The sequence below is a fragment of the Osmerus eperlanus genome, chromosome 4 (genome assembly GCF_963692335.1).
Source record: "Osmerus eperlanus chromosome 4, fOsmEpe2.1, whole genome shotgun sequence".
NCBI classification, from domain to species: Eukaryota; Metazoa; Chordata; class Actinopteri; order Osmeriformes; family Osmeridae; genus Osmerus; species Osmerus eperlanus.
Genome location: NC_085021.1, coordinates 21,198,129 through 21,224,157, shown reverse-complemented (window position 1 = coordinate 21,224,157; position 26,029 = coordinate 21,198,129). Strand labels below are relative to the sequence as shown.

General features: G+C 42.8%; 4 protein-coding genes across 10 annotated transcripts; 3 read left to right on the top strand and 1 right to left on the bottom strand.

Moving 5' to 3' along the window:
• The first annotated feature begins 1,573 nt into the window (after positions 1-1,573).
• Positions 1,574-8,272, top strand: edn3b (endothelin 3b). 3 transcript variants are annotated; one of them, XM_062460220.1, is made up of 4 exons: positions 1,574-1,919; positions 2,073-2,280; positions 6,573-6,731; positions 6,965-8,272. In XM_062460220.1, the coding sequence occupies exons 1-4, from the start codon at positions 1,859-1,861 to the stop codon at positions 7,011-7,013; spliced, it is 477 nt and encodes a 158-aa protein (XP_062316204.1). In that variant the 5' UTR covers positions 1,574-1,858; the 3' UTR covers positions 7,014-8,272. The 3 variants fall into 3 exon arrangements, with proteins under 3 accessions (XP_062316204.1, XP_062316203.1, XP_062316202.1); XM_062460219.1 differs by having other exon boundaries at positions 2,052-2,280; positions 6,968-8,272; XM_062460218.1 differs by having other exon boundaries at positions 2,052-2,280.
• A 6,054-nt stretch (positions 8,273-14,326) lies between these two features.
• ttll9 (tubulin tyrosine ligase-like family, member 9) lies at positions 14,327-19,562 on the top strand. 2 transcript variants are annotated; one of them, XM_062460235.1, is made up of 14 exons: positions 14,327-14,753; positions 14,900-14,946; positions 15,593-15,685; positions 15,806-15,917; positions 16,060-16,245; positions 16,404-16,472; positions 16,613-16,703; positions 16,913-16,953; positions 17,128-17,215; positions 17,556-17,614; positions 17,882-18,078; positions 18,191-18,304; positions 18,646-18,737; positions 19,426-19,562. In XM_062460235.1, the coding sequence occupies exons 1-14, from the start codon at positions 14,739-14,741 to the stop codon at positions 19,494-19,496; spliced, it is 1,275 nt and encodes a 424-aa protein (XP_062316219.1). In that variant the 5' UTR covers positions 14,327-14,738; the 3' UTR covers positions 19,497-19,562. The 2 variants fall into 2 exon arrangements, with proteins under 2 accessions (XP_062316219.1, XP_062316218.1); XM_062460234.1 differs by having other exon boundaries at positions 18,646-18,770.
• An 802-nt stretch (positions 19,563-20,364) lies between these two features.
• Positions 20,365-23,540, bottom strand: fam217ba (family with sequence similarity 217 member Ba). Of its 2 annotated transcripts, XM_062460232.1 has the most exons (4): positions 23,000-23,540; positions 22,799-22,898; positions 22,586-22,650; positions 20,365-22,478 (listed from the first exon to the last, which is right to left on the bottom strand). In XM_062460232.1, the coding sequence occupies exons 1-4, from the start codon at positions 23,107-23,109 to the stop codon at positions 21,017-21,019; spliced, it is 1,737 nt and encodes a 578-aa protein (XP_062316216.1). In that variant the 5' UTR covers positions 23,110-23,540; the 3' UTR covers positions 20,365-21,016. The 2 variants fall into 2 exon arrangements, with proteins under 2 accessions (XP_062316216.1, XP_062316217.1); XM_062460233.1 differs by lacking the exon at positions 22,586-22,650 and having other exon boundaries at positions 20,365-22,514; positions 23,000-23,140.
• A 306-nt stretch (positions 23,541-23,846) lies between these two features.
• Positions 23,847-26,001, top strand: ppp1r3da (protein phosphatase 1, regulatory subunit 3Da). Of its 3 annotated transcripts, none has more exons than XM_062460236.1 (2): positions 23,847-23,999; positions 24,478-26,001. In XM_062460236.1, exon 2 carries the CDS (start codon positions 24,506-24,508, stop codon positions 25,424-25,426), a length of 921 nt encoding a protein of 306 aa, XP_062316220.1. In that variant the 5' UTR covers positions 23,847-23,999; positions 24,478-24,505; the 3' UTR covers positions 25,427-26,001. The 3 variants fall into 3 exon arrangements, with proteins under 3 accessions (XP_062316220.1, XP_062316222.1, XP_062316221.1); XM_062460238.1 differs by lacking the exon at positions 23,847-23,999 and adding an exon at positions 24,118-24,182; XM_062460237.1 differs by lacking the exon at positions 23,847-23,999 and adding an exon at positions 24,187-24,253.
• Positions 26,002-26,029: the final 28 nt, after the last annotated feature.

Below are 26,029 nucleotides of genomic sequence, written 5' to 3'. Positions count from 1 at the left end.
AGTGCAGAAAAAGTTAGCAAAGTTCTCTCATGTAAAGAAATGCCACAGGAAGGGTGCACACACATGTCATTTTTAACCACTGAACCGCATTCACTTTCAGGGAACCAGTCTCTCCGGCAACTTTCTGTCTCCACAGTCATGGCCTGTGCAGTGAAAACCGAATATGGTCTTGATTTGTGAGGAATTTAGCTTGGTCCCAGAGCTGAAGTATGGCACAAAACCCTGGCCCAAGGGATTCTGGAAGGGATTCAGGGGGGTAATAATAGAGGACCAAATGTGTTTTTTTTATACCTCCGTGGCTGCATGTGCAAGACACTTCTGCACTTCAGATCAACATGGAAACAAGGTGTGTGGCTAGGCTTGGCTTCAAAAAAAGAAAAAATCCTGAGAAAAAAGCCTGACGTTTGTAAAACTTGATTTGATACATTTGACGGTCATGATGATGCATCTCCTCTGACAAAAGCACTTTAAATCTGGTATGGTATGTGTTTTTTCCGATTTGCTCTGTGTAGGTGATATGTTTCTGTATCTACTATCTAGGCAGAAACATTTTGTCAGTTAGTCTGCACATTCACAGACCGTAGCGTGTGACTGCTTATCGTGTGGCTGCTTACCCAGGCTTGCTTCTCAATGTGTGGGGTGCGATCCTATGGCACTCCAACCTACAGCTATTGTTTTCCCCTGTGGGCAAATACTCCAGTAACTAATAGCTGAAGAGCTGGACAGGAACAAGGAAAACAGAGGAGGTGGAAAAATGAAGGACAAATCACCACCATGCGTTAGAGACTTCAGACACAGAGACCTCACAAAAAAGACCAATGACCAATTTGAAGAATACATTAACCTGAACTCAAATTTCACAACCAGCTCATTGTCTCATTGATGAGACAAAACGATGCACATGGGACTCGTTTCTGTTATTTCAAGCCATTTAACAGCCACCCCACAAAAATAGTCCCTTTCTACATGTAATAAGAAAGCACACTCTGTCAGTCAAGAGTCTCATACTAAGTGAGCAGCCTCCCACGTGAAAAGTATGCCACGCGAGAAAAAAAAACTTTGTTTAAGACGAATCAGATTTTTTTCTTAAGCGTTTTTCTCCACAGAAGTAGTTTTCTTCTCTCTTTTCCTCTCTTATTACAAGTAGCATGCATTCAATTCATGATCAGACATCTCCAACGTGATTACTGACTGAGGAGTTGTGGGAAAAAATCACCCCCTTAATAATAGCACGGGAAATTGCCTCAATTACAATGTAAAAAAAACGTTAAATTGGAAAATCTCGACCTGTAATTACTTATTCTATGTCTGACCTTTGCAGTATTCTTAATCGTTAAATCGAGAACTTCTATATGAAAAAAAATAATAATGAATGAATAAATGTCTATAACGAATGCATTTACATATATTTTATTGTCAAACAGAAGGCTGTCACCCAGATGGGGAGTCCCTGCTCCATGCCTCCTACTCAGTGAGTTGGGGAAGGCTAGAGATGATGGGGAGGTGGGCGTGTCACTAGCAGGAGACCTAAACCAACACCGGAGCCGCGCAGGAAAACTGTGCGAGGAGTGAATTATTGACTCACTGGTACGCTTGTCATCGTGAGAATTTAATAATATCACACTCCGACGAAGGAGTCACCCCTACATAAAGAAACAAGCTATTTTCATCTACTGCACTCTTACAGAACCTTCATCAGGACGTGGGTATGGATAGGACGTGGCTGACACCGGCTTCTTGTGGAGTTATCCTACCTGGACCGTATGAAATGGACTTCTGTTTATTCTGACAAATTTATGGATTTGTAATCATCGTTATCTGACTCCTTATAATAACTTTTAATTGGAATTATTGCGACATGGCAAGGATTTCTTTCATATCAGGATTTTTGCTAGTACTGGCATCTATTCTCTCAAAAGGTAAGTCACCATATAATAGGCCTGTAATAGGTTGATTTATTAATTTGACCGACAAGCTTAGCTACTTTCAACGAAATTGGATGCATGTATTTTAAATTAAAGTCCACTTATGCGTTTCCTATTTCATCTAAGGTACTTTGTCCTCTGGCGCAGCGATCAAGTCCGAGGCGCTACTGGAGGTCCCCCAGGCGAGTTCAGAAGAGGAGCCGAGAGGTGCCTTTGCTCTTGAAGGACGCATCGTGTGGCCACTGTCCACCCCGAACCCTAAAACAAGATCGAAACGCTGCACATGTTACTCCTACAAAGATAAGGAGTGCGTCTATTACTGCCATCTGGATATCATCTGGATTAACACTCCTGAGTAAGAGAAACATTTGTATTTATCATGATGCAGGTTGGCGGAGGGATATGCACAAAAAATCACGCAACTTCACAGCCAAAAGCCTCTTAAATAGTTGATTCCTAACCAGCTTTAAGTGTCTCCATTAAACGATAGGAATTACAATCAATACACAACTCAGTTAACATGCCATGGAAATGTCAGTTTAATAACCTGTCTAGCCTGGAATAAAAATGTGCTCCAGAATGTGCGGCTGGTTTAAATAACCTCACCACCGGTTACGGTTCACTGCTGAACCATAAGCAATCCATGTTCTGTAATTAGTTCCCCAAGGTACAGTGTAATTGTTGACTACATAGTTAAGGTCATCACAAGCCTATAATGCTGTAGAATAATGAGTCTACACAGCCAAAGTCAAGTAGAGTGGTATTCAGAGTTGGGTGTGTTACTGCTGGATGTACTGAAGTGAACACGCACACACACACACACACACACACACACACACACACACACACACACACACACACAGCACAAAAACAAAAACTTGCATCTCACATTCTTTTCTCTATCCTCTACCTACCCCCTTTCTCTCTCAATTTTTCTTTCTCCCTCTTTCTCTCTTTTTTTCTCTCTTCCTCTTTCTCTCTGTCTTTCCAAACAAGTCTTCAAAAGCAGATATTTGTGTCTGCAGACTGTAGTGTCTGTACCCTGTACTGAACCCTGTGAAGGACATAGTTCCATGTTGGTTACTGTCCATGGTTCTGATACAACATATGGTTTCCTTGGGTACCATGCATGGCATACACTAAACCTCTAATCCCTGCATGTGTGTCTGACAACCAAGGCAGTCTAGAGCAATAACTGTAAGCATGATGGAAACATGAGTGTTGTAAATGCACCAGCAAGATATTTCTCTTGATACCCCTGAGTATTTAGATGTCTCTTCACACTATCTGGACCATTAGGATAGCCGAAAGCCTATTAATCATGCCTTGTGTAGAGTGGTTCTAAGATACGTGTCAAATTAGATTAGCATTGGGAAGCTCCTACTTGCTCAGTGTATGTCTGAAGCCATTCAAGTCCTAGAAGGGTTGTCATCGGCAGACATCTCTAATGGATCCCAGTGAGCTGGAATACCATGGGGTCTTAGCCCACAGATGCTTATAGGTTGAGTGGATGGAGATCAGAGAGAATGCTTCGGCTTGGTAATGCTAGACAGAGATACATCGCTGGCTAATACCAAACAGATGAGACAGCTGTAGACACTATAATGAACCAGACCGTAGAGGTCTGACCATTGTCACTGACAGAGGCTGAGTTTTATGAATGGCTAGTCAAGGCAGTCTGAAAGAGGTGAACTCTCGCAGGTAGTGAGAGACATTCGACTCAGTGGGTAACTACATTTACATTTAGTCATTTAGCAGACGCTCTTATCCAGTGCAACTTACAGTAAGTACAGGGACATTCTCCCCGAGGCAAGTAGGGTGAAGTGCCAAGGACACAATGTCATTTGGCACAGCCGGGAATTTAACTGGCAACCTTATGATTACTGGCCCGATTCCCTCACCTCTCAGCCACCTGACTCCTTTACTAACAGTAGAAGCTCAATTCAATTACCTAGTTTGGTGCTCCTAGGGGCAGAGAGAGTCAGAAAGCATCGTGAAATTACGACTTGAACAAAGAGAAAGGTCCAATGCAGGTCTTGACCTAGAAAAGGAGTGTGATGTGGCGTTAGGAATCGTCTTTATATTCCTGTTTAACCCAACATCTTAGTTCTCACCTGGTTAGCGAAATGTATGCATCTACGCATTTGCTGTGGCTGGATGGTTTGTTGGCATTGAACATCAATGTTGTTGGGTGAGCATTAGGGAAAGGCTGTTGGGATGTTCTTGGTCCCATCTATCACACCTTCTCGCCTGTCTGGGTGAGCATTTGGCACACCCCTTGATATATCTCCTCATCAAAACCACCCTGAGCACACATCCTTGATTTACTGGATGTTTCTTTGTTCCACCACCTCACTGACAAAACAGCCTGGCAAGACCCAGAGAGAGCATTCCTTCCTACTCTTTCTTGTTTTGCCAAGACCCCCTACTGATATCTCCAGAAGGAGGTCCACACCGGGTACACTTGATCTCTGCCTGCTGGGCAACTTTATACACAAATTGTCTTTATTTATTCAGAAAGCCTAACTGATATAACCACAGCAATTCTCCAAACAGTCAAGAGAGCAGGGTCTCAGAGCATATGTGGTCAGGACCTGTTTATATTCTGTCCTAGTTCATGACAGAGTAACTACAGCACAGGAGCGTGATGATACCATATTGAAATAGCTAGCAAGTTCCCTGGAGATTTTGCGAGAAATTTGATTATAAACAGAACTCCCTAATTTGATGCCATAGCGCTTTAATACCCAGGGTTCTTCAGCAGTCGTAATTAGTGGCATATGCAAAAGCTTTTTAGAGATTTCAGTGTATATAAAAAAAGATGTTCTCTGTGTCTGAGTGTGTGCAGGCACTTCTCTTTAGCGTTGCAGTGTCCCTCTTGCCAAACATGTGGTCACCAAAGAGGAAAAGGAAAACGCTTAAGTCCTGGAGAGGCTTTAAGATGCGTGTCAGGGTTTTATTTTGGTGACGGGGAAAATTCTTCCACTCCATCAAGTCACTTAAAGAATTTTCAATAATAACAAAGAAAACTTTGTTTGTCCTTTAGCCTATGAATATGTGAGACCAAAATGATTCTTCATAGCTCATTCTATTGTTTGTTAACATCGCTAAACTGCTTGGCTACAAATTTAGAAGGAAATCTGTCTGTCTGTTCATTCACAGTCTAGGTAAACCGATCCATGTTAATAGTCTATTTGAGTGATGCAGACATGCCTAAACAGCTTCAGACAAGTGGATTTAGGAGAGATTAAGTGGTTTGTATGGCATTACAGAAGTTTATATGTTCTCCAATACACGTGGCTTAGGGTTATAAGGACTGACCTGTCTAAGCTTGTTAAAAAACACCACTGGAACGGAGTGTCTAATAACGTCGCCCAACATGTGGTAATCATAATCATACACAACTTCTGAGTAATGGGTTTAATAAATCACGTTGCCTTGAGTTTTGGGGAGGAATTTTGACATTTCACAATTTAAATTGTGGTAATCCCTATACTTTTGAGGATCATTTATTCTAGGTACTTACTCGGAATATAAGGGGACATGAAAAACTGTGCCAATGGAGACAAATTGTTCTACTAAAAGCCTGTGGAATAGAAAAGATTCTCACATGGTTTGCATCTGAACTGTTTCTCTTCATCCCCAAACCTACAAACACTTTTTTTGTTTTTGAGTGAGAGGAGACCTTTGGGTCGAATCCCAAAGGATGTTGATAGGGAGGAGGGAGCGAGGATGGTTGGGTTAGATGGTTTTGATCAGGGGGTTAAAGTCTCAGAAGAAATGATTCAGCAGATGACAATGGGTATAGCATAATTTATTTCTTGATGTGGTAAGACTGTCTTCAAAGTCTTCGCATTGATTCATGTTTCTGTCATACAATGCCTGTCATCCCCATAAAACGCTCAGAGGCCAAAAGAAAAAAATGTTTTCCTTTATTTTCTAAGCGCAATGCAAGCTATTGGAGGAAACAAACAAATCCTTTCACACATCCTTCAGCTTATCCCTGCTTAACATCAATTTCAAAAGTATGATGAAGTAAACAATTAAATGCCTGCAAATGGTCAAACTCATAACTGCCTCAGCATCATAACAAACTTGACTGTGGTTTATGGTGCAGTAAACAGCAGGAGTAGCAGCTTAGCACTGGTAACAAGATAGATTCATAGTGATGTTTAGACGAACAGAAAACCTCACTGCATCACTCAGTGAAAAAGTTCAGAAACTGTAGACCAGTAAACTACATCATAAGCTTCTTCTGAACTCTAAACTATTGACAGATGGGTTAATGGATTCTTTATGGATGAGACAGGGATCCACATCCACATCAAGGGCTCCTACTTTTTCTGTCTGAAATGATAGACTGGTCTCTCACCTGCTACTCCTTCATATAAAAATCGTTATGAGTCACTGAACTCCAATTCAAACACTTCCTATTCCAGGTAAACTACATATCTTCTTACTGAATGTAGTCAACCACATCTTATTTTTGCTGGATATTGGAGAGAAAAACATTTGTTTAAAAAGTCAACCACAATCAAATCTTGTGAAGTTTGGTTATAGCTGATCTTTAGTGATTAAATCATAGTCGGTGTCGGACAGATTGTGCTCTGGTGATTTTTTTTTGTTGTACTGCATTTTTTTCCATAGACGTACAGTGCCCTATGGGATGTCCAGCTACCGAGGACATCAGCGAATCAGGCGTACCGCTGATAGTTTGCCCTCTGACCCTGAAGAAGTGGAATATCTGCGTTGTGTTTGTGCCAATCCAAGGGTTGACCGTCATTGCAGTGACTTCTGCCAATCCAGGTATGGCACCGGTGTTCACAAATGAAGGATTGGCATCTGTCAACACATTCCAACGATGTGTGGTTAGATGGTTTGATAAAAGATGAAAGGTTTTGTTTTAATGAAAGCTTCTCTATAGTCCAACTGGCTTTCATCTGAGGTAGATGCGTTGTGAAGCAAAACAGGTGTATGATCTAACTGTACTGTTAAAAAAACAGTTATTGTGCTGATTTAATCTGTAACATGTTTTGCAGCAGTTCCCCACAGAGAGCACCAAACAGGACTACTTCCAGGGGCCAATGAGTTGAATGATCTCTTCGCCTTCATTCGTCTTCACCTCATCCACCCTCCCATCCCCTCCACCCTCCCACCCCCTCCACCCTCCACCCTCTTCTCCTGCTCTGTCCCTGGGTGCAAGCTGCTCTTCATGAACAGAACTTTCAAGGGGAGAAACAGATTTTTAGTTTCCTGGAACCCCATTCAGTACCATCTGGTTGAATGGTTACATCATTCACAAGTACAACATTGTAGGCAACTCGCACAGGCAAATTGAATCAAAACATGGAGACCAATGACCTAGCTCTAAATTAGCTTAATCACTTAATTATATATTCACTGGTGAGAGTTTTTGTGAGCACTATTGTTTTACCTGAATGAACTGTTGCTAAACCACAGGGAAGGGCTTTTTCTGTTAACCAAAACCCAATCAAAACATTCTGGAAAATCAAGGATGCAGAGACGTATAATTCAGCTCTTAAACTCTAACTTAAGGACAGGTGACAGTCAGTCCTTTACTCAGTTTCCTGGCAGATTACATTTTCCTGTAATTTGACAAAATGACACAAGGACATGGGGAAATGGACCTCAAGCTAATTTTTTGAACACTTCAAAGCATCCAAAACGGTGGATAAAATATATCTACAGTACAGCTATATATCTGCAGTATATCAATGACCTGCGAAGGAATAAGATTTTTTTATGTTCAATTATTTGTTATGCATTTTTACAGACATTTGTATTGATATTGAGCAGCATGTGTTATAAGTTTAAAAAGGGATATGTATGTGAAATGGCAATGTACAGTATATCCATTTTGAATGGTCCAATATGTCAATTTGCGATATAAAATAAGGTAACCACAATATTTATATTCATATCCAGAGGAAATTCCCTTATAATTTACTGTAGTAGTATTTGCAGATTTTTGTTTTTTGTTGCTGAGTATGTTGGACTGGTCTTCCTGTTTCAGATGACTGATGATGATTATATTGGCAAATCCAGGAGAACTTGGCCACATCTACAAGTTGCATGTTAAATGATACACGTTAGGAAGTTATACTTGTCTGAGTAACTTGAGAGTGAAACCCTTAAAACACCTTGCTTAAGTTGCTAACCTCAAAAACAGAACTGAAGTGGTCTATACCTCCCTTTTTCAATGTGACATAAACCATGTTAATCTACTTTGCATTACTATGTTGACATATTCCACATGCCTTTCCAAGATTGTATTTCCTCATGTTGTATGTTACCGTTTTAGACTATAAAGTTCTGAATTTACAGACTGTGCTCTGGTTTATGCTCATCCTTAATGCCACAGATGCTGCAAAAACTAAACTGAGAATGCATGGAGGTCTCATATTCTCAAAGTGTCCATTTTGACTGGCCAATTAAACCCTTGGCATACTGGGCAAGGAACACACATCCACACGAGGTCCCACTCTCCCATCCCCTCCACCCTCCCATCCCCTCCACCCTTTCATCCCCTCCCCTCCACCCTCCCATCCCCTCCACCCTCCCATCCTCTCCCCTCCACCCTCCCATCCCCTCCCCTCCACCCTCCCATCCCCTCCACCCTCCCATCCCCTCCACCCTCTTCTCCTGCTCTGTCCCTGGGTGCAAGCTGCTCTTCATGAACAGAACTTTCAAGGGGAGAAACAGATTTTTTGTTTCCTGGAACCCCATTCAGTACCACCTAGTTGAATGGTTACATCATTCACAAATACAAAATTTTTGGCAACTCGCACAGGCAAATTGAATCAAAACATGTAGACCAATAACCTAGCTCTCACTGAGCTTAATCACTTAATTATATATTCACTGGTGAGAGTTTTTGTGAGCACTATTGTTTTACCTCAATGAACTGTTGCTAAACCACAGGGAAGGGCTTTTTCTGTTAACCAAAACCCAATCAGAACATTCTGGAAAATCAAGGATGGCATGTTAATCTACTTTGCATTACTATGTTGACATATTCCACATGCCTTTCCAAGATTGTATTTCCTCATGTTGTATGTTACCGTTTTAGACTATAAAGTTCCGAATTTACAGACTGTGCTCTGGTTTATGCTCATCCATAATGCCACAGATGCTGCAAAAACTAAACTGAGAATGCATGGAGGTCTCATATTCTCAAAGTGTCCATTTTGACTGGCCAATTAAACCCTTGGCATACTGGGCAAGGAACACAGATGCACACGGGGTCCCACTGAAAATGCTCACAGAAACAGAAAGTACCAGGCTCAAACATCGCTGATGTGCAGAGTTTTTTCAGATACATTTTTGGGCATTTGTGCATTATTTTGATAGTTACAGTATGTGGAGAGAACATGAAAGGCAGGGGGAGAGGTAGAGAGAGAGAGGGGATGAACTTGAGTCATTTCCCTGAGCTGGAAACAAACCCAAGCAGCTGCAGGTTTGTTTCTAGCCCGGGGAATTACTCCATTTCATCGATGTGGTATGTGTTCTACCAGGTCAACCACAGGGATAGCCCTAGAGTTGTTGTTTTTAGGTGACAGTTGGCCTTGGTACTGTGTGTGGTTGGGCTGAAATTTAGATGACTGAAAAATAAGGGAATGTGATAAAAAATGTGCCAGGTTTTTCCTTACTTGTGTATTGGCATAATCTGGCGATGAGTCATTAAGGTCCAACTGTGCAAAACGAGTTAAAGTAACTATTCAAAAGGAATAAACAAGGTATTCATAATCATATTGCCCACGCATCTTTGTGTTCTCTTGTTCCAATCTTGTTTACAGCTGACAATAAGACCAATGATTCTGAATTAGTATTCTTGTGAAATGTACTAAGCAAGTACTTACCTCATACACATTTACCGATCTGCCGTTTACCAGGGGAGCACTGAGCCTAGCTCAACAGGAATGAAACAAAAAGGATTTCTTTGGAAATTCTACCTTTTGTTTTGGAATGTCCCCCAAAGTCTCCAAAAGTACCCTGGGGTTTAAAGTCAAACTTTTGAAGTGAGCACCAGTAAAGCTGCTTGGGAAACAAGACCTCCTTCCCACAGCGCTTACAGAGAAACCTGTCAGTGAATATGTTTCAGGATGAACATCCATAAGTGCCTGTGGCCTACATCTGGACATACCTTTTGTACATTGTGTCCTAGTTCAAAAATCAGTCGCTTGTTTGAGAATTAATGGCTGTGATTGTCTGAAAACATTGAAGTCATTTGCTGCTCTAATTGTCATTTGCTGCATAATTGTAAGTCTCTATCGACTCAAGGCTGATAGAGACTGACAATTATGTTTTCGTTCTGTCTACGTTGTGTCTGGAAAGATCTATTTCATGACATGTCACTGCTAAGGTCAAAAAGCTTTTTCTTTGGATGAGCCAAATGAATCATATTTATGGTTCCACCTAGTATTTTTCGAATGATCATTTTATATAGTATATTTCGGTATTATGTCATGATAACTGGGTATATTTTTGTGTGTGTGTGTGTGTGGAAGAGGGAAGAGGCAGTTAAGCACACACACACACACACACTTTACTACACACAGTGTGTCCACCTCCACCTGAGTTAGTCTCCACTGCCAGAGACACCACTTCCTGGTTCAAACAGACACTCTGCTGCGTTGTCAACGTGCTGTTCAGCCTTGCACTCTGAAAAGTCTACATTTATGCTTTGGAAAGGCATGACCTTTGTATTTAATGGTCATGTCAGTGTGCTTCCTGTGTGGCTGTTAATCAACTTCAAACCAACGGCGCACAAGTCAAAACAGCAGTTCAGGCCACTCACACAGGGACTGTATTTTATATAACAAGTTCTCTTGATGGCTGCCTCCCCATGATGAAGCAGCCATCTGCTTGTGCAAAAAAAAAAAACGCGAATCAATGAACTGATGAATGGCTTAATGGGGACCGTTGAGAAGATCTTTTATGGACTATTAAGATGTCCTGTGCCGTTGACAAAGCACAGGAATCTCACTAAACTCTGTTCTCTGCCAAGAACAAAGGTGTCACATTCCATGTGCTGTGCTGCATCCCCTGAGCCTTTGGACTAAGGTGAAGTGAGGTTGTCCTGAGGTCTGTCTGTGATTAAGGGCGACTGACACAGGAGACTTCTACTCCCCTGACAACCATTTATGACTCTTGTATCTTATGCAGTTATCAGAGTACCAATCACTGTGGTCCTGTGACGTGTCTCAGAATGTCTCTTTTGATTTTATTTTGTGAGGTATTTGTTCTGGAGTTACAATGTAAGGCCAACAAAAACAGTTTTTTTCGGAACACGGTTTAGAACTTAATTCGTAATGAAATTCGATTTTTCTCCAGTTTTGTTCAATTGTTAATAATGATAGGACCACCTTCTATTGTAAAGAGGAGATGGGACCCAAGTGCTTCAATTAAATAATTCAACATCTGGCTCTCATTCAAATAAAAAGGTTATAAGTGTCACCTGCTAATGAGATACATCTGGGACTCAGTCGTGAGCTAACAAATTCCTGCCAGGATGTCAATTGAGCTCCACGGTTGACACCGGAGTAGTGTCCGCTTGCTACTATAAGATTGAGGCACCAAACGTCTTGAAAGTGCTGACAAGATGCACTGTAAAGCATCACAGGGACAGACATGTTATGGTAAACAAGGTAACAAAGGACAGCTTGGATTTGTCGCTACCCGATCTGTGAGGAACATCTTAGCCTCTTTGGCAGCTGTTCCAGTTTAGAGTTTGAAGATGTTGAAGATTAGACAGGCAGAGCTGCAACAACAGGTCTCCAATCCACCTCCTCCTCCCCTCAGTCGCTTGTGAGAATGGTGGGTGACCCCTCAAGATGACCTTTTAGTTTAGTAAAAACTGCAAATGTTGAGCGCTTTATTTGATAATCTGTGTCAAAGAGTGCTTGTGAGAATGGTGGGTGACCCCTCAAGATGACCTTTTAGTTTAGTAAAAACTGCAAATGTTGAGCGCTTTATTTGATAATCTGTGTCAAAGAGTGAACTCTTAACCACTGTGAGAATCTACAACTGTTAAAAGATACTCCATAGTTTATCATAGAGTTTATGCCATACACTTTATGGTATCTTAGTTTAGGCTAATAATGATAACAATTAAAAATTATGATAAAATAAAATAAATTGGATCATAGTTTCCAAGAAAACAAGCCTTGTTTTATGGACCCAATAACTTCTCACTGTAACCGCTTCACCACACCATGATATTTATGGAGTGTTTATTTTCAATTACTGTAAAGTTCCAGATCCAACACGCACACGCCTATTTCTTACACTCCATGCACACACATGCATGTGGTAGGTACCGCATACCACGATTGTGTCCCGTGAACACAAACCACTAACCGCAAACCTGGATAAGTCATGGGAAGGATATGTGCAGCCAGGATATTGCCCTGTTTGGCCTGTTATGCAGTTGGGATCAGGAAAGCACGCCATATCCCTAGGATACGGCTACCGTCCCAGTCAGAGACAATTACTCCCTGCCGGCATTCCAACTCATATCCAACAATACTTAGCGCAGATCTTCAGCTCAGGACGTTTGGTGAATGTCCAGAGAACGAGAATGTTTTCCAGTGCATTCTTCACATTGTGAGGGAAACCAATTGTCCAGCAGCCTCAAATTGTTAAAAGCAGTAGGTTTGACCAAGGCTAATACATTCCCTATGGAGAAACGGATTTAGCGCTGAGTCAGTTTTGTTCTCGAGGTTAGGCCTAATATTATGTAGATTAGCCCCATTTTGTAGACATACCATTTCAATCCAACAGTTTGAAGAGCAGGAGTCTATGCGGCGGGCCTAATCAACACTATGTTCAAGACTTCATTCTCTGTCTCTTTCTCTTTCTCTCCCTCTTTCTCTGTCTCTCTCTCTCTCTCTCTCTCTCTCTCTCTCTCTGTCTCTCTGTCTCTCTCTCTCTCTCTCTCTCTACAGGGTCGGTTTGGAGGGGTGGGTTGCGTGGAGGTGGGGGGGGTGCAGGAAGGGCCCCTGTGACAACAAGCCTGAAAATTCTTGTGTTCCCCTTAAATGTAGAGTCTGAGTAATTATAAACATGGTATTTTGCTTGTTAATTTCTGCAATGCAGTGAAGAAAACTTTATGACAACAATAATGTTTAATGTAAGTGGCCCCTCTAACAGTACAACTGTCCCCAGCTTGCCCCCCTCAGTTGAAATGGTCTAGAACCTCCCCTGTCTCTCCCTCTCTCTCTGAGCAGAAAATGTGACCAGGCTGACGTAGCTAAGCAACGGGTTTAGATAAGCGGCATGAGGCCCTTCTGAGACTTTACTGCTAACCTCAATAGAATGTTCGTTTGACGTGTCATATTTTTGGACATATACTAAATTTGCCTATTATTTGGTCGAACACGACAGTCGAAGGTCAGGACACTTAATATAATTTCCAGATTTTTAAAGCAGAATATAGCCAAGGCCTGTTACCCTATATGAATAAAACTGACAAGGCTAATTCAATTTAGATTTGTTGTCTTTTTCTGTGTCCATGCCTGGACTGGTAATCTGGCATACCAGCAAATGCCCGGTGGGCCGACGCACTTGGGGCCGATATGATATTTAATATATATATATATCTTTATAGATTTAGTTTTTTTATAAACTTAAAATTGGCCCATAAAGCAGGAACAGCGGCCCATTGGTTCATTTTCCATACTGACACTGGGCTGGCCCAATCACATCTGTTAACTCTTTTGGTGTACTGGTGGGTGGTGTCCCGCCGATTGTGGTGGGCTGGTCTGAGCAAAAATGCCAGGGCCATTTTTTTGTCCCAGTCCAGCCCTGTCTGTGTCCATTAGACATTGAAATGTATTGGATTTCCTTAGCGGTAGCTATGCTACAGAAAAGAAACTAAATGAGAAAACTAAAACAAGACCAATCTTGAAACCACATTTGAGTTTTGGAACAAAACAAAAAAAATGAAATTGGTTGTTTAAATGATGTGGTAAACTCTCAAGGACCTACTCCCAGTCCAATACCACCCCAGCCCCCAAAAAAGAATAAAACATCTTAGTTGGAAGAAATGTTTTTCTCACAAATATGAAATGGAATTCCATGACCTAAGTCATTGTAAATTGTCTCACATTATTGTGGAAATATTTCCCTCGGTTCTCTAATAGGAAGAGACATCTTGGTTTGTTAATTTAGGTCTAGGCCAAAAACAAGTGGTTAGATGTTGGCCGTACATGTGTTTGTGTGTGACAAAATTGCAATAAAAAGTTATCTTCCCTTCACATTCAGTTTATGTCACCACGAGGTATCAAATACATTCGCAGACCAAGAATAGGACCATGGGAAATGCTGCCCTCTTGCTGTATGGACCAACACATTGTACAGAAATACTGTCTCCGTTCATGTTTAGGCGTTTGTTGCCACCCAGTGGTTCAGCGTAACGTTATGTGCATTAACCTGGAAATATTAACATGATGTTCCTCAATCTTGAATTGCCTTCTAACTATTTCGTGAACAGTGAGTTTTCAGTTCTCATGCCTTTATTAGGCTATCCCTCGTAAAATAAGCAGATGTAGCCTAGTGGGGCAAAAGCATATCCTGTGGAAAAGTCTCGAGGACTTGTTCGTTCAGAACAAGTGACTTCAGGTTGCTATGGCAACACATGTTGTCAAACTCAAGTTACCAAAGATGTGTAGCTAACGTAGCTGGCTGCTGTCTAGCTAGCCTATCTAAGCTATAATGCCATTATCTCAATTTAGCCACATTAATTAAAGCTGGCTGTGCATTGCAAACGGGTTTTTCTCAATTCAAGAAAGTATGTCAAAGACAAAGGTGAGTAAAAGTAGTTTAGTAGGTTACTTTGCTGTGTACTGTGCAGTGTCAATGAAGTTGGCTAGCTAGACTACTGCAGACTACGCACTATCCTAAAGTAAAGTATGTAGATAGGCTAGTTCTAACTGTCTTACGGTTTTTTTAAGACTGCTGGTTACAAAGGTCCCTATGGCTATCAGAAGAGAAAAGAGGGGTGAGTTTCTCCGTCTGCGGGATGGATTAGCTTGTTGTCACAATGCACTGTTACGTTATATCTATCAAAGATGAGATGGTTAGGGGTTCCTCTATGGAAGCAAATCCGTGGCATAATGTTTTGAATTTTAAAAGGCATTGAATACTTAACATTGAAATTCAAACACCATCAAATTTGCTAGTTTTGAATTATAAAAATAAAAAAATCTGTTCCAATAATTCAACGTTCAGATATTCAGGTATATAATTAATATCCCCCGCTAAATATATATTTTTTACTTTTTTTTTCGGCTCCAATTTTTGGGGTTCGAATTTTTGGGATCTGAATTTCACCATTCGAATTCGAAATGTATATAGTGTGATCCAGATTTTTTATGCAGAAATGTTGGGTATCTGAATTGGAATTCGTCTATTTGAAATTCTGAAGCTTGAATTTTTTTGAGAGGGATCTTAATTTTACAGTTCTATTTTGAGCAACCTGAATTTCCGAACCTAGAATTTTGTGATCAGATGTTTGTTTACATTGAAATACATTCAAATTTCAATTTTAAAGAGGTGAATTCAAAACCAACAAATTCGGTGGTGTTTTAATTTCAAAGTATTCAATGCCGTTTAAAATTCATTTTGTTGGGCTGTTGTCTTAACAGAGAAGGGAGAAGTTGTGTACGTTACAAATGCGGCCTTACAAACACCATCCAGGACGTCCTGCGACAAAGACCGGGCTGGGTCGAAGTCAAAGAGTGAGTTGTGTATCCAGTAACAATTAATTATTAACATTAGACATACAAATGTTGTGCAACATGGAACATTGTGTGTGTGTTGTACCAATGTATGTGCGTAACAAACTTCCATACATACAGTGATGGAGAATGGGATTTTAACTGGTGTGATGTTGGGTGGCTGAGAGAAAATTTCGACCACTCGTACATGGAAGAGCATGTGAGGATATGTCATTTTCGCAACCATTATGAGGTGAGTGAGTCTCTGGGCAAAATGGCTTCCTGCCATCAATCACAACAACAGAACCGCCCTGTTGTTATTCTAGTGTGACTGAGGTGTGTGCATTGTGTGAAGCATCACCTTATACTTCCTTTATTTCCTCTTCATGGAGCAGCTAACTCGTAAAAACCTAATGGTAAAGAACCTGAAAAGGTATCGCAAAACCCTGGAGAGAGAAGCTGGTCGTTTGGAAGCAGCCAAATGTGATTTTTTCCCCCGCACCTTTGAACTGCCCAGTGAATACCACCTCTTTGTAGAGGAGTTCAAAAGAAGCCCTGGCAGCACCTGGATCATGAAACCGGTGAGGTGGACTGCAGTAGAACTGGCTGTTCATTTCAGCTGAGTTTCATCCTTGGCTGCTCTGTAAAGGGTTGGACTGAAGGTGCCTTTTGTTATGACTGTGACTGATCTCAGGGCTTTTTTAAGACCTGTGTTCCTCCTTGGCCAATTTGTGTACAGGTAGCAAGATCCCAGGGGAAGGGCATTTTCCTGTTTCGAAAGCTGAAAGATATAATGGACTGGAAAAAGGTAACAATGTGCCAAACATTAGGCTGTTTGCGATGCTTCTTTTGAACCCTAGACAGGAATACACCAGCTCGAATGTAAACATTCATGAGCGCACACAAACAAACACACACACTGATAGTGTTGTTGTTGTGTTTGTACAGGATGGGAGCCGTTCAGAGGAGCAGAAAGATGAGACCCAAGTGGAGAGCTATGTTGCACAGCGCTACATAGAAAATCCCTACCTGATTAGTGGTGCAGGACAATTATTACCTTATTTAACTCGTTCAGAACAATTGGTTGCATTACTATTAGTATATTAAATATGATGAATCATTTAACAGAAGCTTTTATTTAAAGAAATGTACACATTGTGCATATTAGTGTATACTGTGTAACATAATGATATTCATAACATATTTAATATGTGTATTTAATTAGCCTTTGCAAATTGTTTCTTGTAGGCAGAAAATTTGATTTGAGAGTGTACGTGTTGGTGACTTCAGTAAGTATTAATGCATGAACAGAAACTATTTTATGCAGTCAGAAGAATGAGAAGTTAAAATTTTTTGTAAATGTATGTATATAGTATGTATGACTCATTATATGTGCACTAAACAAGAATGGTTTCAAAAACAGAACTCAGAACAGTTCACACGATTTGTGTTTTTCTTCTCAGTACATCCCACTCAAGGCCTGGTTATATCGAGATGGCTTTGCTCGTTTCTCCAGCACCAGATTCTCTCTCAGCAGTATTGATGACCAGTGTATCCTTCTCATCATCTCAACCAAGTCTTTTGTTGGTGTGCAGTTTGTTCCATTGTTACTTTTTGAAAATTGCATCCTTAGCTCTCTGCCTAAATAATCACAAATTGAAACCGATAAAAAAAAAAAAACATATATCTATATATATTTCTATAATATAGATTTTTGTATTTGTGTTTGTTGCTGTACTAATAACCTGGACTGTATTTGAATGAGACCCAAATTGGCTCTGCTCTTTGTAGTCTTTAGTTCCGGAAGCTTCTCTTTTATCTCATTCCCCTGGAGAAGATAATGCAACGCCTACTCATGTTTCCCTAATTTTCCCTTAATCCTTCTTCTAAGATGTGCATCTCACTAACGTCGCTGTTCAGAAAACGGCACCAGATTACGACCCTGAGAAGGTGTGTAAGAGGCTCAGAATGTATCCAATGTTGCACATAATTTATGCATATATTAATATTATTAGCATTTTGAACTTTTGTCCTAACAAATGTAAGAAAACCCTCTCTATTCCACCGTCTTCCGTTTTTATCTTTGTGCCTCTCTTTCTCTCTCTTCCTCTCTCTCGCTGTCTCCCTCTCTCTCTCTTTCTTTCTGTCTCTCCCTCTCTCTCTCTCGCTGTCTCCCTCTCTTTCTCTCCCTCTCTCTCTCCCTCTCTCTCCCCGCAGGGCTGTAAGTGGCAGATCCAGCAGCTGCGGAGGTACCTGACGGCCAAGCACGGAGCGGAGACGGTGGAGACTCTGTTCAAGGACGTCGACAACATCTTCGTCCGCAGCCTGCAGAGCGTTCAGAAGGTCATCATCAACGACAAGCACTGCTTCGAGCTCTACGGCTACGACATCCTGCTGGACCAGGACCTCAAACCGTGAGAAGATGCTCAACCCCACAACCTTTGGTGCCTCCGCGCTAGAGGCCCCGAGCAGTTCTAGCCCCCATCCCGTTATCCTCTGTGAAGTCTTCTGAGTGTGTGTCTGCAGGTGGCTGATCGAGGTGAACGCCTCCCCCTCTCTCACGGCCAGCAGTCAGGAGGATTACGAGATGAAGTGTTGTCTGCTGGAAGACACCTTACACATAGTGGACATAGAGAGCAGGTAGGAGCCAGGGCGGGGGTGCGCTGATCCACTCAGTCAGCAGCCCTACAAGACTGTAGCTGCAAAGTACATTTAAAAATAAAAATACAAAAAGAGAGCCTGGTCCTGCCTGCAAACTGAGACCGGAGGAGAACAAGTTTAGGGTTACGAAAGGTCGAGAGGCCCGTATATGGAAACGAACTTGTAACATTTGTGTTAATGAGCCCTGAGACCTGTCAGGTGAAAGCGATACGGTGAAACTCTACCTGGTCCTTTCACCTAAGACCGGGGCACTGTGGAGATGAGACAGGGAGGGGCATTACTGTGAAGAGACTAACGAGCTGTGTGGTTTTCCTCGTTAGATTGACAGGCAGAGAGAAGAGGGTTGGTGGATATGACCTCATGTGGAACGATGGGCCGGTCTACAGGGAGGATGTAAACCTGGAGGCACTTGGTAGCTCCTCTTTCAGCGCCAACACACACTTGGGTAACTGTCAGGCCATATAATGAAGCTTAACTAGTGGTCGGTTACTTCTAGCTTTAACCCTTGTGTTATCTTCGGGTCATTCTGACCCATCAGTCATTGTGACCCACCGTCGTATTGCGACAGATTTACTGCATACAAAGACAAAGTGAAGCATTTTCTTTTAACAGCTAGGCTGTCTCAGACCCCCCACATTGCAAAGGTTAAAATACAATTATTTTAATTTGTTTTTGTATTGGGTAAAATTGGGTAAACACAACGATGGTTCATTATGAACCTTTGGGTCATGTGACCCGAAGGCAGCACGAGGGTTAACACACTGAACAAGGTTGGCTGTGGCTAGGTGGGGCCCACCTATACTATAAAAAATACAATAAAATAAGGACAATGATTGACAGACCTTTAGTTTGTTTGCCCATCTATCAAAGATGTTCATATACAAATGTGGAGGGTCAGATGGCTGAGCGGTTAGGGAGTCGGGCTATTAATCAGAAGGTTGTTGGTTCGATTCCTGTCCGTGCAAAAATGACGTTGTGTCCTTGGGCAAGGCACTTCACCCTACTTGCCTTGGGGGGAATGTCCCTGTACTTACTGTAAGTCGCTCTGGATAAGAGCGTCTGCTAAATGACTAAAATGTAAATGTGTTTCTTTACCACAGGGTGCGTGAATGACAGAACGAAACAGCTCCGTCAGCTTCTGAAGCCTTTTCCAGGCCAGAAGAGGATATGATTGGAAGCCAGTATTCCTTTTGTGTGACTGACATTTTATACACGTGCAATAAATATTTATTTTATTTATGAGAGCCCTTGGTTTAAACATAACCTGTGCATGTTGAGGTTTTGTTTCAAAATGAAACACAAAAAAACACGACATGTGTGCAAAACATATTTATTTCTATGCCTTACAAATAACCGCATTCAACATTGAGAAAATATGTACTACAATCATCCTGCGTGCGTGTTTCAATGTCCACTATTACACAGCCCCTGACCCTGATCTATGGCTTCGATGCATTACATGAAAATGTAATAAATATGAAATAACATGTGCAATTTGAACAAGCATCAGTTAACCAAATTATGATTTCAAAAGACATTCCACAGAGAAAACACAGAATAATATGTGCAATGTTCCAGTATAAAGCACACTATCATTACAATGAGATATGTTAGGACATGTTGTCCTTTTCGTAATTATAAGACCAAAACAAGCACTACAATTAAGGCCCATTTTAATTTCCCCGTATTGTAATCGATCGATGGAGCAGCACGATAAACATGTACAATGTAAATTCAGCTTTGAAGCTAAACATTTCTTCTTACTCACAGAAATGTGAAACAAACAACTTTGATGACAAATACACATTTAACAGCGTGGAACACAATATCATAAATAGAACTATGGCATACAAAATCTGGAAAAATATGCATTTACATTCGTAGCAAACATTACCGTCTCTTTCAAACAAAAGGCTTAGCTCTATGCAAATACATCAGAACATACTCAGGAAAAGTATTTTCAAACAAGAGAAAAGGCCTTAGAATTCAAAACCACTGCACATATTCAGTACACCAAAACAAACACTACCAATCTGAACATACTACAATAGCACAATTTATTGTTTCCAATCCAGTTCAACTGATCCCAACTGATACCTTAAACCAAATACCAAGCACTTCTTGTAGGCACAAAAAACAAAAGCAATTAAAATTTCAAGCAACATCAAACTACCAACAGAGTGAACATTAAGTAACACGTTGTAACACCAAACAACAACTCCACTAATATACTATTAGTGACCCGTGTTTACAAGTGATCTTAAATGGAAGTGCTTTATGATGAATCCATTGTTGAAGAAGGCTTGAATAGATACTGTTACAATCTTACCAGTTATGTTTTAAACCTGTACGAACTGAAGTGGCTGTACAGTGCAAAGTGCCGTGAGCCAAGGTGTTCGGTGTGCCTATAAGCCTAGCCCGGTCAGCTCTAACTTGTTTCCTAACAGTTCACCAAAAGCTCTACAACCATATTGCTTGAGAACTACATTAATCTATGATGACTGTCTCTTATGAAGGAATACGACTGAAATAAATAGAATAGCAGATGTCATTATTTTAACCTTTTTAAGGCTACACACGACTGATTTATACTGCTGTAAAACAGTTCTACAGGACATGTTAATAAAGCACTGATAATTACACATACAGCAAGCATAGCTTATAGCTCCACTATACCGACAAATAAGTGGTTTACTTTGCAACAACGTTTTTTGCTTTGACATTCTGCTTGTCTCCTATGGGTGCCCTGGAGAAAGAGGACACTTCCTTTGATGTTTTTCTGATGCCGGTCTTGGCTGCCTGAGCTCCTCCCACTTCAGCACTCTTCTGACAGTCTCTCTCAGCCCTCTTAATGGTGTTGACCTCTCGTTTACTCCCGGAGTTGACACGTTTCTCCACGCCGACGACTCCTCTGACCCCGCTCGGCTCTTTCCTCCGCTCCGTTTCCGAGCTGGTTCGGACTCGACCCTTCCTCGTGCCCGCCTGACCTTTGCCGTTGCCATTGGCGCCAGGCTCTTGGGAGGGCTTGCGGGCATTGCCTGCCGCCTGAATGTGTTTCATGTGGCTCCTTCCTGCAGAGGGGCTTCCTGGGGTATGTGCTCCTCCCCCTCCTGCTTCTGCGCCTCCTTGGCTGCTTCCCGGGGCCCTGCCCTCGGAGGACGCAGCCCGGGTCTCACTGCTGCTCCTCTTGGCGGGGGCCCCGGGTCGGGCCCTACGCTCCAGCAGGGGGCTTAGCCGGGAGTGGCGCTGGTAGGCATAGGCGGAGCAGCTCCCGTTGCAGAGCGGGTAGCGGATGTTACAGTGAGGGCAGACCGGCAGCCGGGAGAAGTGCTGCTGGGCGGAGGCCGGAGATGGGGGGTTGTTAACCGGGGCGAAAGGGAAGGTGCGGTGGGACTGCCGAGGGCCCTTCGGGGAGTTGAGGCGGGTGGGGGGTGCCGTGTGGGGCCGAGGCAGCTGGGTAGCGGTGGCCGAGGGGAAGCCTAAGGGCCGGGGATGAAGGCCAGAGGGCTTGCTGCCACTCTCCATCTGCAGAGTCTGGATCTGGAGCCACTCCAGCTGAAGCAGCCTCTCCAGGTACTTCTCCAGGGGGCCCACGGGCTTGGGCCTGGGGGCGCCTCGGCCCTCCGTGTGGAGGAAGACCGCCAGCTGCCGCAGGCTCCAGGTGTTGAAGGGCGGAGGCAGGAAGTCGGGGTAGCTGTAGCTGGGAGCGTCGCCACTGTCCTCCGCCGAGGCTCCACCAGGCCCCGGGAAGTCTGGGGGGAAGTCGTTGGAGTTGATGACCTCGGCGCGGAGGTTGAGGTGAGGAGGGGTGCAGGGCGTGCAGGGGGAGGGGAGGACGGGCAGTCGCTCGGAGTCCGAGAGATCGCTGGCGCTGTCGGTATCGTCTTCCTTAGACTCGTAGTGTCTGAGGGACTCCAGGGTGGAGCCTCCGATGTGGATGTGGGTGAGAGCCTGCGTCGGTCCCTGATGTAGCCCAGGTATGGGAGACGACAGGGGGAGAGAGAGAGCCCTTCGACTCCTGCTCATGGCCCCACGGTTCTGGTCTAGCTCCGCGCAACATGGGGACGCTCGCTGCACCTCGCGCCTCTCGTCTTTCCTCGGGGCTAAAGAGAGCTTGTGTGGTTTGGGCTTCAAGACGCCTTCTTCTTGAGGGCTGAGTAGAAATGTGATGTTCAGAAACTTGCCTGCCCTGATACGTAGTACAAAGTATGTACACACTTAAATACGATTTATGTTGTATGGATTCTACAGTCAACTTACCTTGAAAGTTTGGTTGTGTTTCGGGCAGTGTCAGACTTGACTCTGCTCCCTCTATATTGAGTGGTCTAATTACCAAAAAAACAAAACGTTATTCGTATTACATTTATCTCTGGCCCGCAGCTGCTTAATGTAATGAAATGACTAAGCAGGTTTTGACAGACGCTAGATGTCTCATTGACTCGCAAAGCAGCAGCAGGCAGAGGCATCACTCACCTTCTGGGCAGTTGGCACTGTGTCCTTATTGTGACCCGGAGATGGGAGCCCATTTTTCAGTTGGGATCCTGCCTTCTTCACCTTGTTAACTTTCTTTGAACTGTTGAAAAAGAGCTCGTCACGACGTTTGTACACCAAGAACTCACAGAAAAAATCAAATACAATACAATCTTTTTACATTTAAAGTATTTCTCACTATACCTGGGGTTAATCGGCCCGTTATTTTCAGCATTTTTCACCCGAATTTTCTCTTTGGACGTCACTCTTTTCAGTGTCGTGGACGCTGTGCGTTCCTGCATGATGGGTCCCATGATGTTGATATAGCAGAGGGCTGATGCTTTCAGTCCAGCGCAGGGGAAAATATTCTAGCTATAGACACCAACCTACATCCCTTAAGGGGTACTCTACAAATAGAATGGTAAAGTAGAAAAGTGCTGCAGTGCATCATTCGCTGACCTCGAGTGTCGATTCCCGACAGTGCGAATTACTGTAATAATAGAACTGCTATCTCAAAGGTATCGTGTCGTAGGCAATCTACCGCAGTTTAGCGTTTTGCCCTCATTTAACAACCAACGCCAGAAAAAATAGCATGTGTGGGTCGTGCTATTTTCGATGTCCTCAGTGCGATACTAAAATGAGATCTAAATCTACGTAGACGTTTCTTGTTCGCGTTCCAGTCCCGTCTTGAAATGGGTTTGTTTACCAGCTGCTGTTTGTATAGCTCTGCGCTGTCAACTGCCTCCGCACAGTGGACAGCAGCATGATGGGAATTGTAGTACTCTGGTCTATTTCACTAAACCGTTCACTTAAAAATAGACAGCTTATAATTGTGTTCAAATGTTACCCTGTAAATATTCATATCGCTTTCAATCTCAGAGAAAGAAAACATGTGTAACCAAAGCTACCATGTAACACACACACGGCACTGCATTTTCTACAACTACATTTCCCAATTCTTAGACATCCAACACCTGCGCGCATCAATGCTGATCTCTGACGAGGCATTTTCTTGACCGTGGGTCTGTGACTCTACTTAGGCTATGCCACATACAGTGTATATCATGTATGGTCTGTCTGCGCAATGACACACGGAAATGGGTCATTCTCGTAAAATTGTTGCTACAAATGGAAGCCCAGGCTTCGTCTTCAACTTGCGAAGGTAATGTTGCTCGATAATATCGTTTTAGCCCGATGACTGTTGGTAAGCGTTAAATGTTGTAATTTCAGTTTATTCTATTAAACACAGGCGACAATTTAAATAGCCTGCTGTCAGTCTACCGATTCTGGTGGTGCAGACAGCGTGATGCACGACATAGGCTACTCAGACACTGGAAAAGTTACGCCCACTTTCACTAAAGTGAAATAAAGTTGCAATTTTAAGCAGGTATATCCATTCCTAGGATATAGGAATAGGTCTTAATTATTATGAGGGTACCGAATTGTGCTTCTTGACAAGTAAGCTGCAGGGTTGTTTCATTTCACACGCTATTCTTTGCTATGTATTTGACCATTATGGTTTTTAAGTAGGCTTTGTCTAAACGTGCTGTGCATTAGCCTATTGGCTGCCACACAGTATTGTAACCAACGAAGAACCAGAATGTGTTTTCTTGATGACACCTACAAACGAAATACTAAAATGTACTGACCCCATAACATTGCATGTATTTTCCTGTCATTAGATTTGCAGGAGTGTCTTCATTAGAAAGCATGGCGGGAGCATGGTCCATCGGAGATAAAAGGATTCCCCCCAGGACAGTAGACCCTGGAATGCCACTATCCCCCAGCAATGCCTCTATGCCCAGCCTCACCATCAACGTTACCGAAATGCTTCGGTCCGGTTCTGGCGCAGAGAGGAAAGCGGTTGCAATCCGGCCCCCAGGGGCCAGGCCCCCAGGGGCCAGAGAACTGGAGTTCAGACGGGGGGTCTCCTGTGAACCAGTGCCCAAACCCATCATCCGGGGCCGCTCTCGCTCTCTGCCCTCCCCCAGCGAGAGGAGGAGGCATTCCCGCAGCGCCCGGGTGCGTTTTGTGGACTCTCTGGGACTGGATCTGGAGGACGTGAAGGTTTTCAGAACCGGAGAAGACCCCTTCGTGCCACATCACGTCACCTTCAGGCTGTTGATGGGCGCGGAGTTGGCGGGGGGGAAAAACCTGGAGATTTCTCTGCCGTACCTGAAACCAGTGTTCCCTCATCAGCCGGGAGACGACCCTGAGTTCCTCAGGTGTCTGCAGAAGCGGAAGGTGTGCCTGGAGCGGGTTTTGTGCTTTGAGCTGGGCATCATTGGCATCACCCAGGTCGTCAACCTTGACTTTCAGAAAGAGGTCAGCGTGCGTTACTCTTTCACAGAATGGAAGAGCTTCACAGAAACCAAGGCTTCGTGGGTGTCCACTATCGCCACGCCCTGGGTGGGAGATGACGGCCAGCTCAGCTGTGACACGTTTCGTTTCCACTTGCCCGTGCCCCCTTTTCTGCAGGCCGGGGCGGGACTTGAGTTTGCCATCCGTTACAAAGTGTGTGGCGCTGAGTTCTGGGACAACAACGATGGGAAGAACTATAAGTTGATCAACCATAGCTACAAGCTAACAGTACCCAAGGAGTGTGAGGACAGCATGGTGCACTTTATTTAGAAAAGCACATAACAAGGAATACGATGGGCACTTTTTGGTTGTTTGTAGTTAGCATTAGAGAGCAGTTCAGTGCAGTTTAACATAGAAAGAAATACAACATACTTCACTGAGGCACAAAGTTTGGTTGCCAAACATCAATGCCACAAAAACACAGCTTGAAGGCATGGGTTTGTATTTGTAAAGGGGCACATGGTTCCTGTAGTGCATGTTGGCTTTAACAAATGCACTTTGAACTTAAAACTGAGCACTTTTTATTGTGAAATACTGTATGTGATTGTGATTTCTAACTGAATTATGCACTTTTACCAGTTTGTTTTCTACTGGTTGGAGGTGTTATTTTATTTTATTAGATTATATTTTAATCAAGTTTTTAGGTGATTAATCGTAAAATAAACCTTGCTGATTTGTAGTACCTACAATGCTAAAACGAGATTCGTTGCCAAACATTCTATGCAAATAATTGATGATGGGCAAGTTTAACATCAGGCCTCTGAATTGTTAGACTAGCAAATACACTCTTATACACCGATCCTCACCTGTACCAATGTAAAACACATACCTGAGAGTAAAACTGGATTGATGAATTTGACTGAAAGTTTTGAA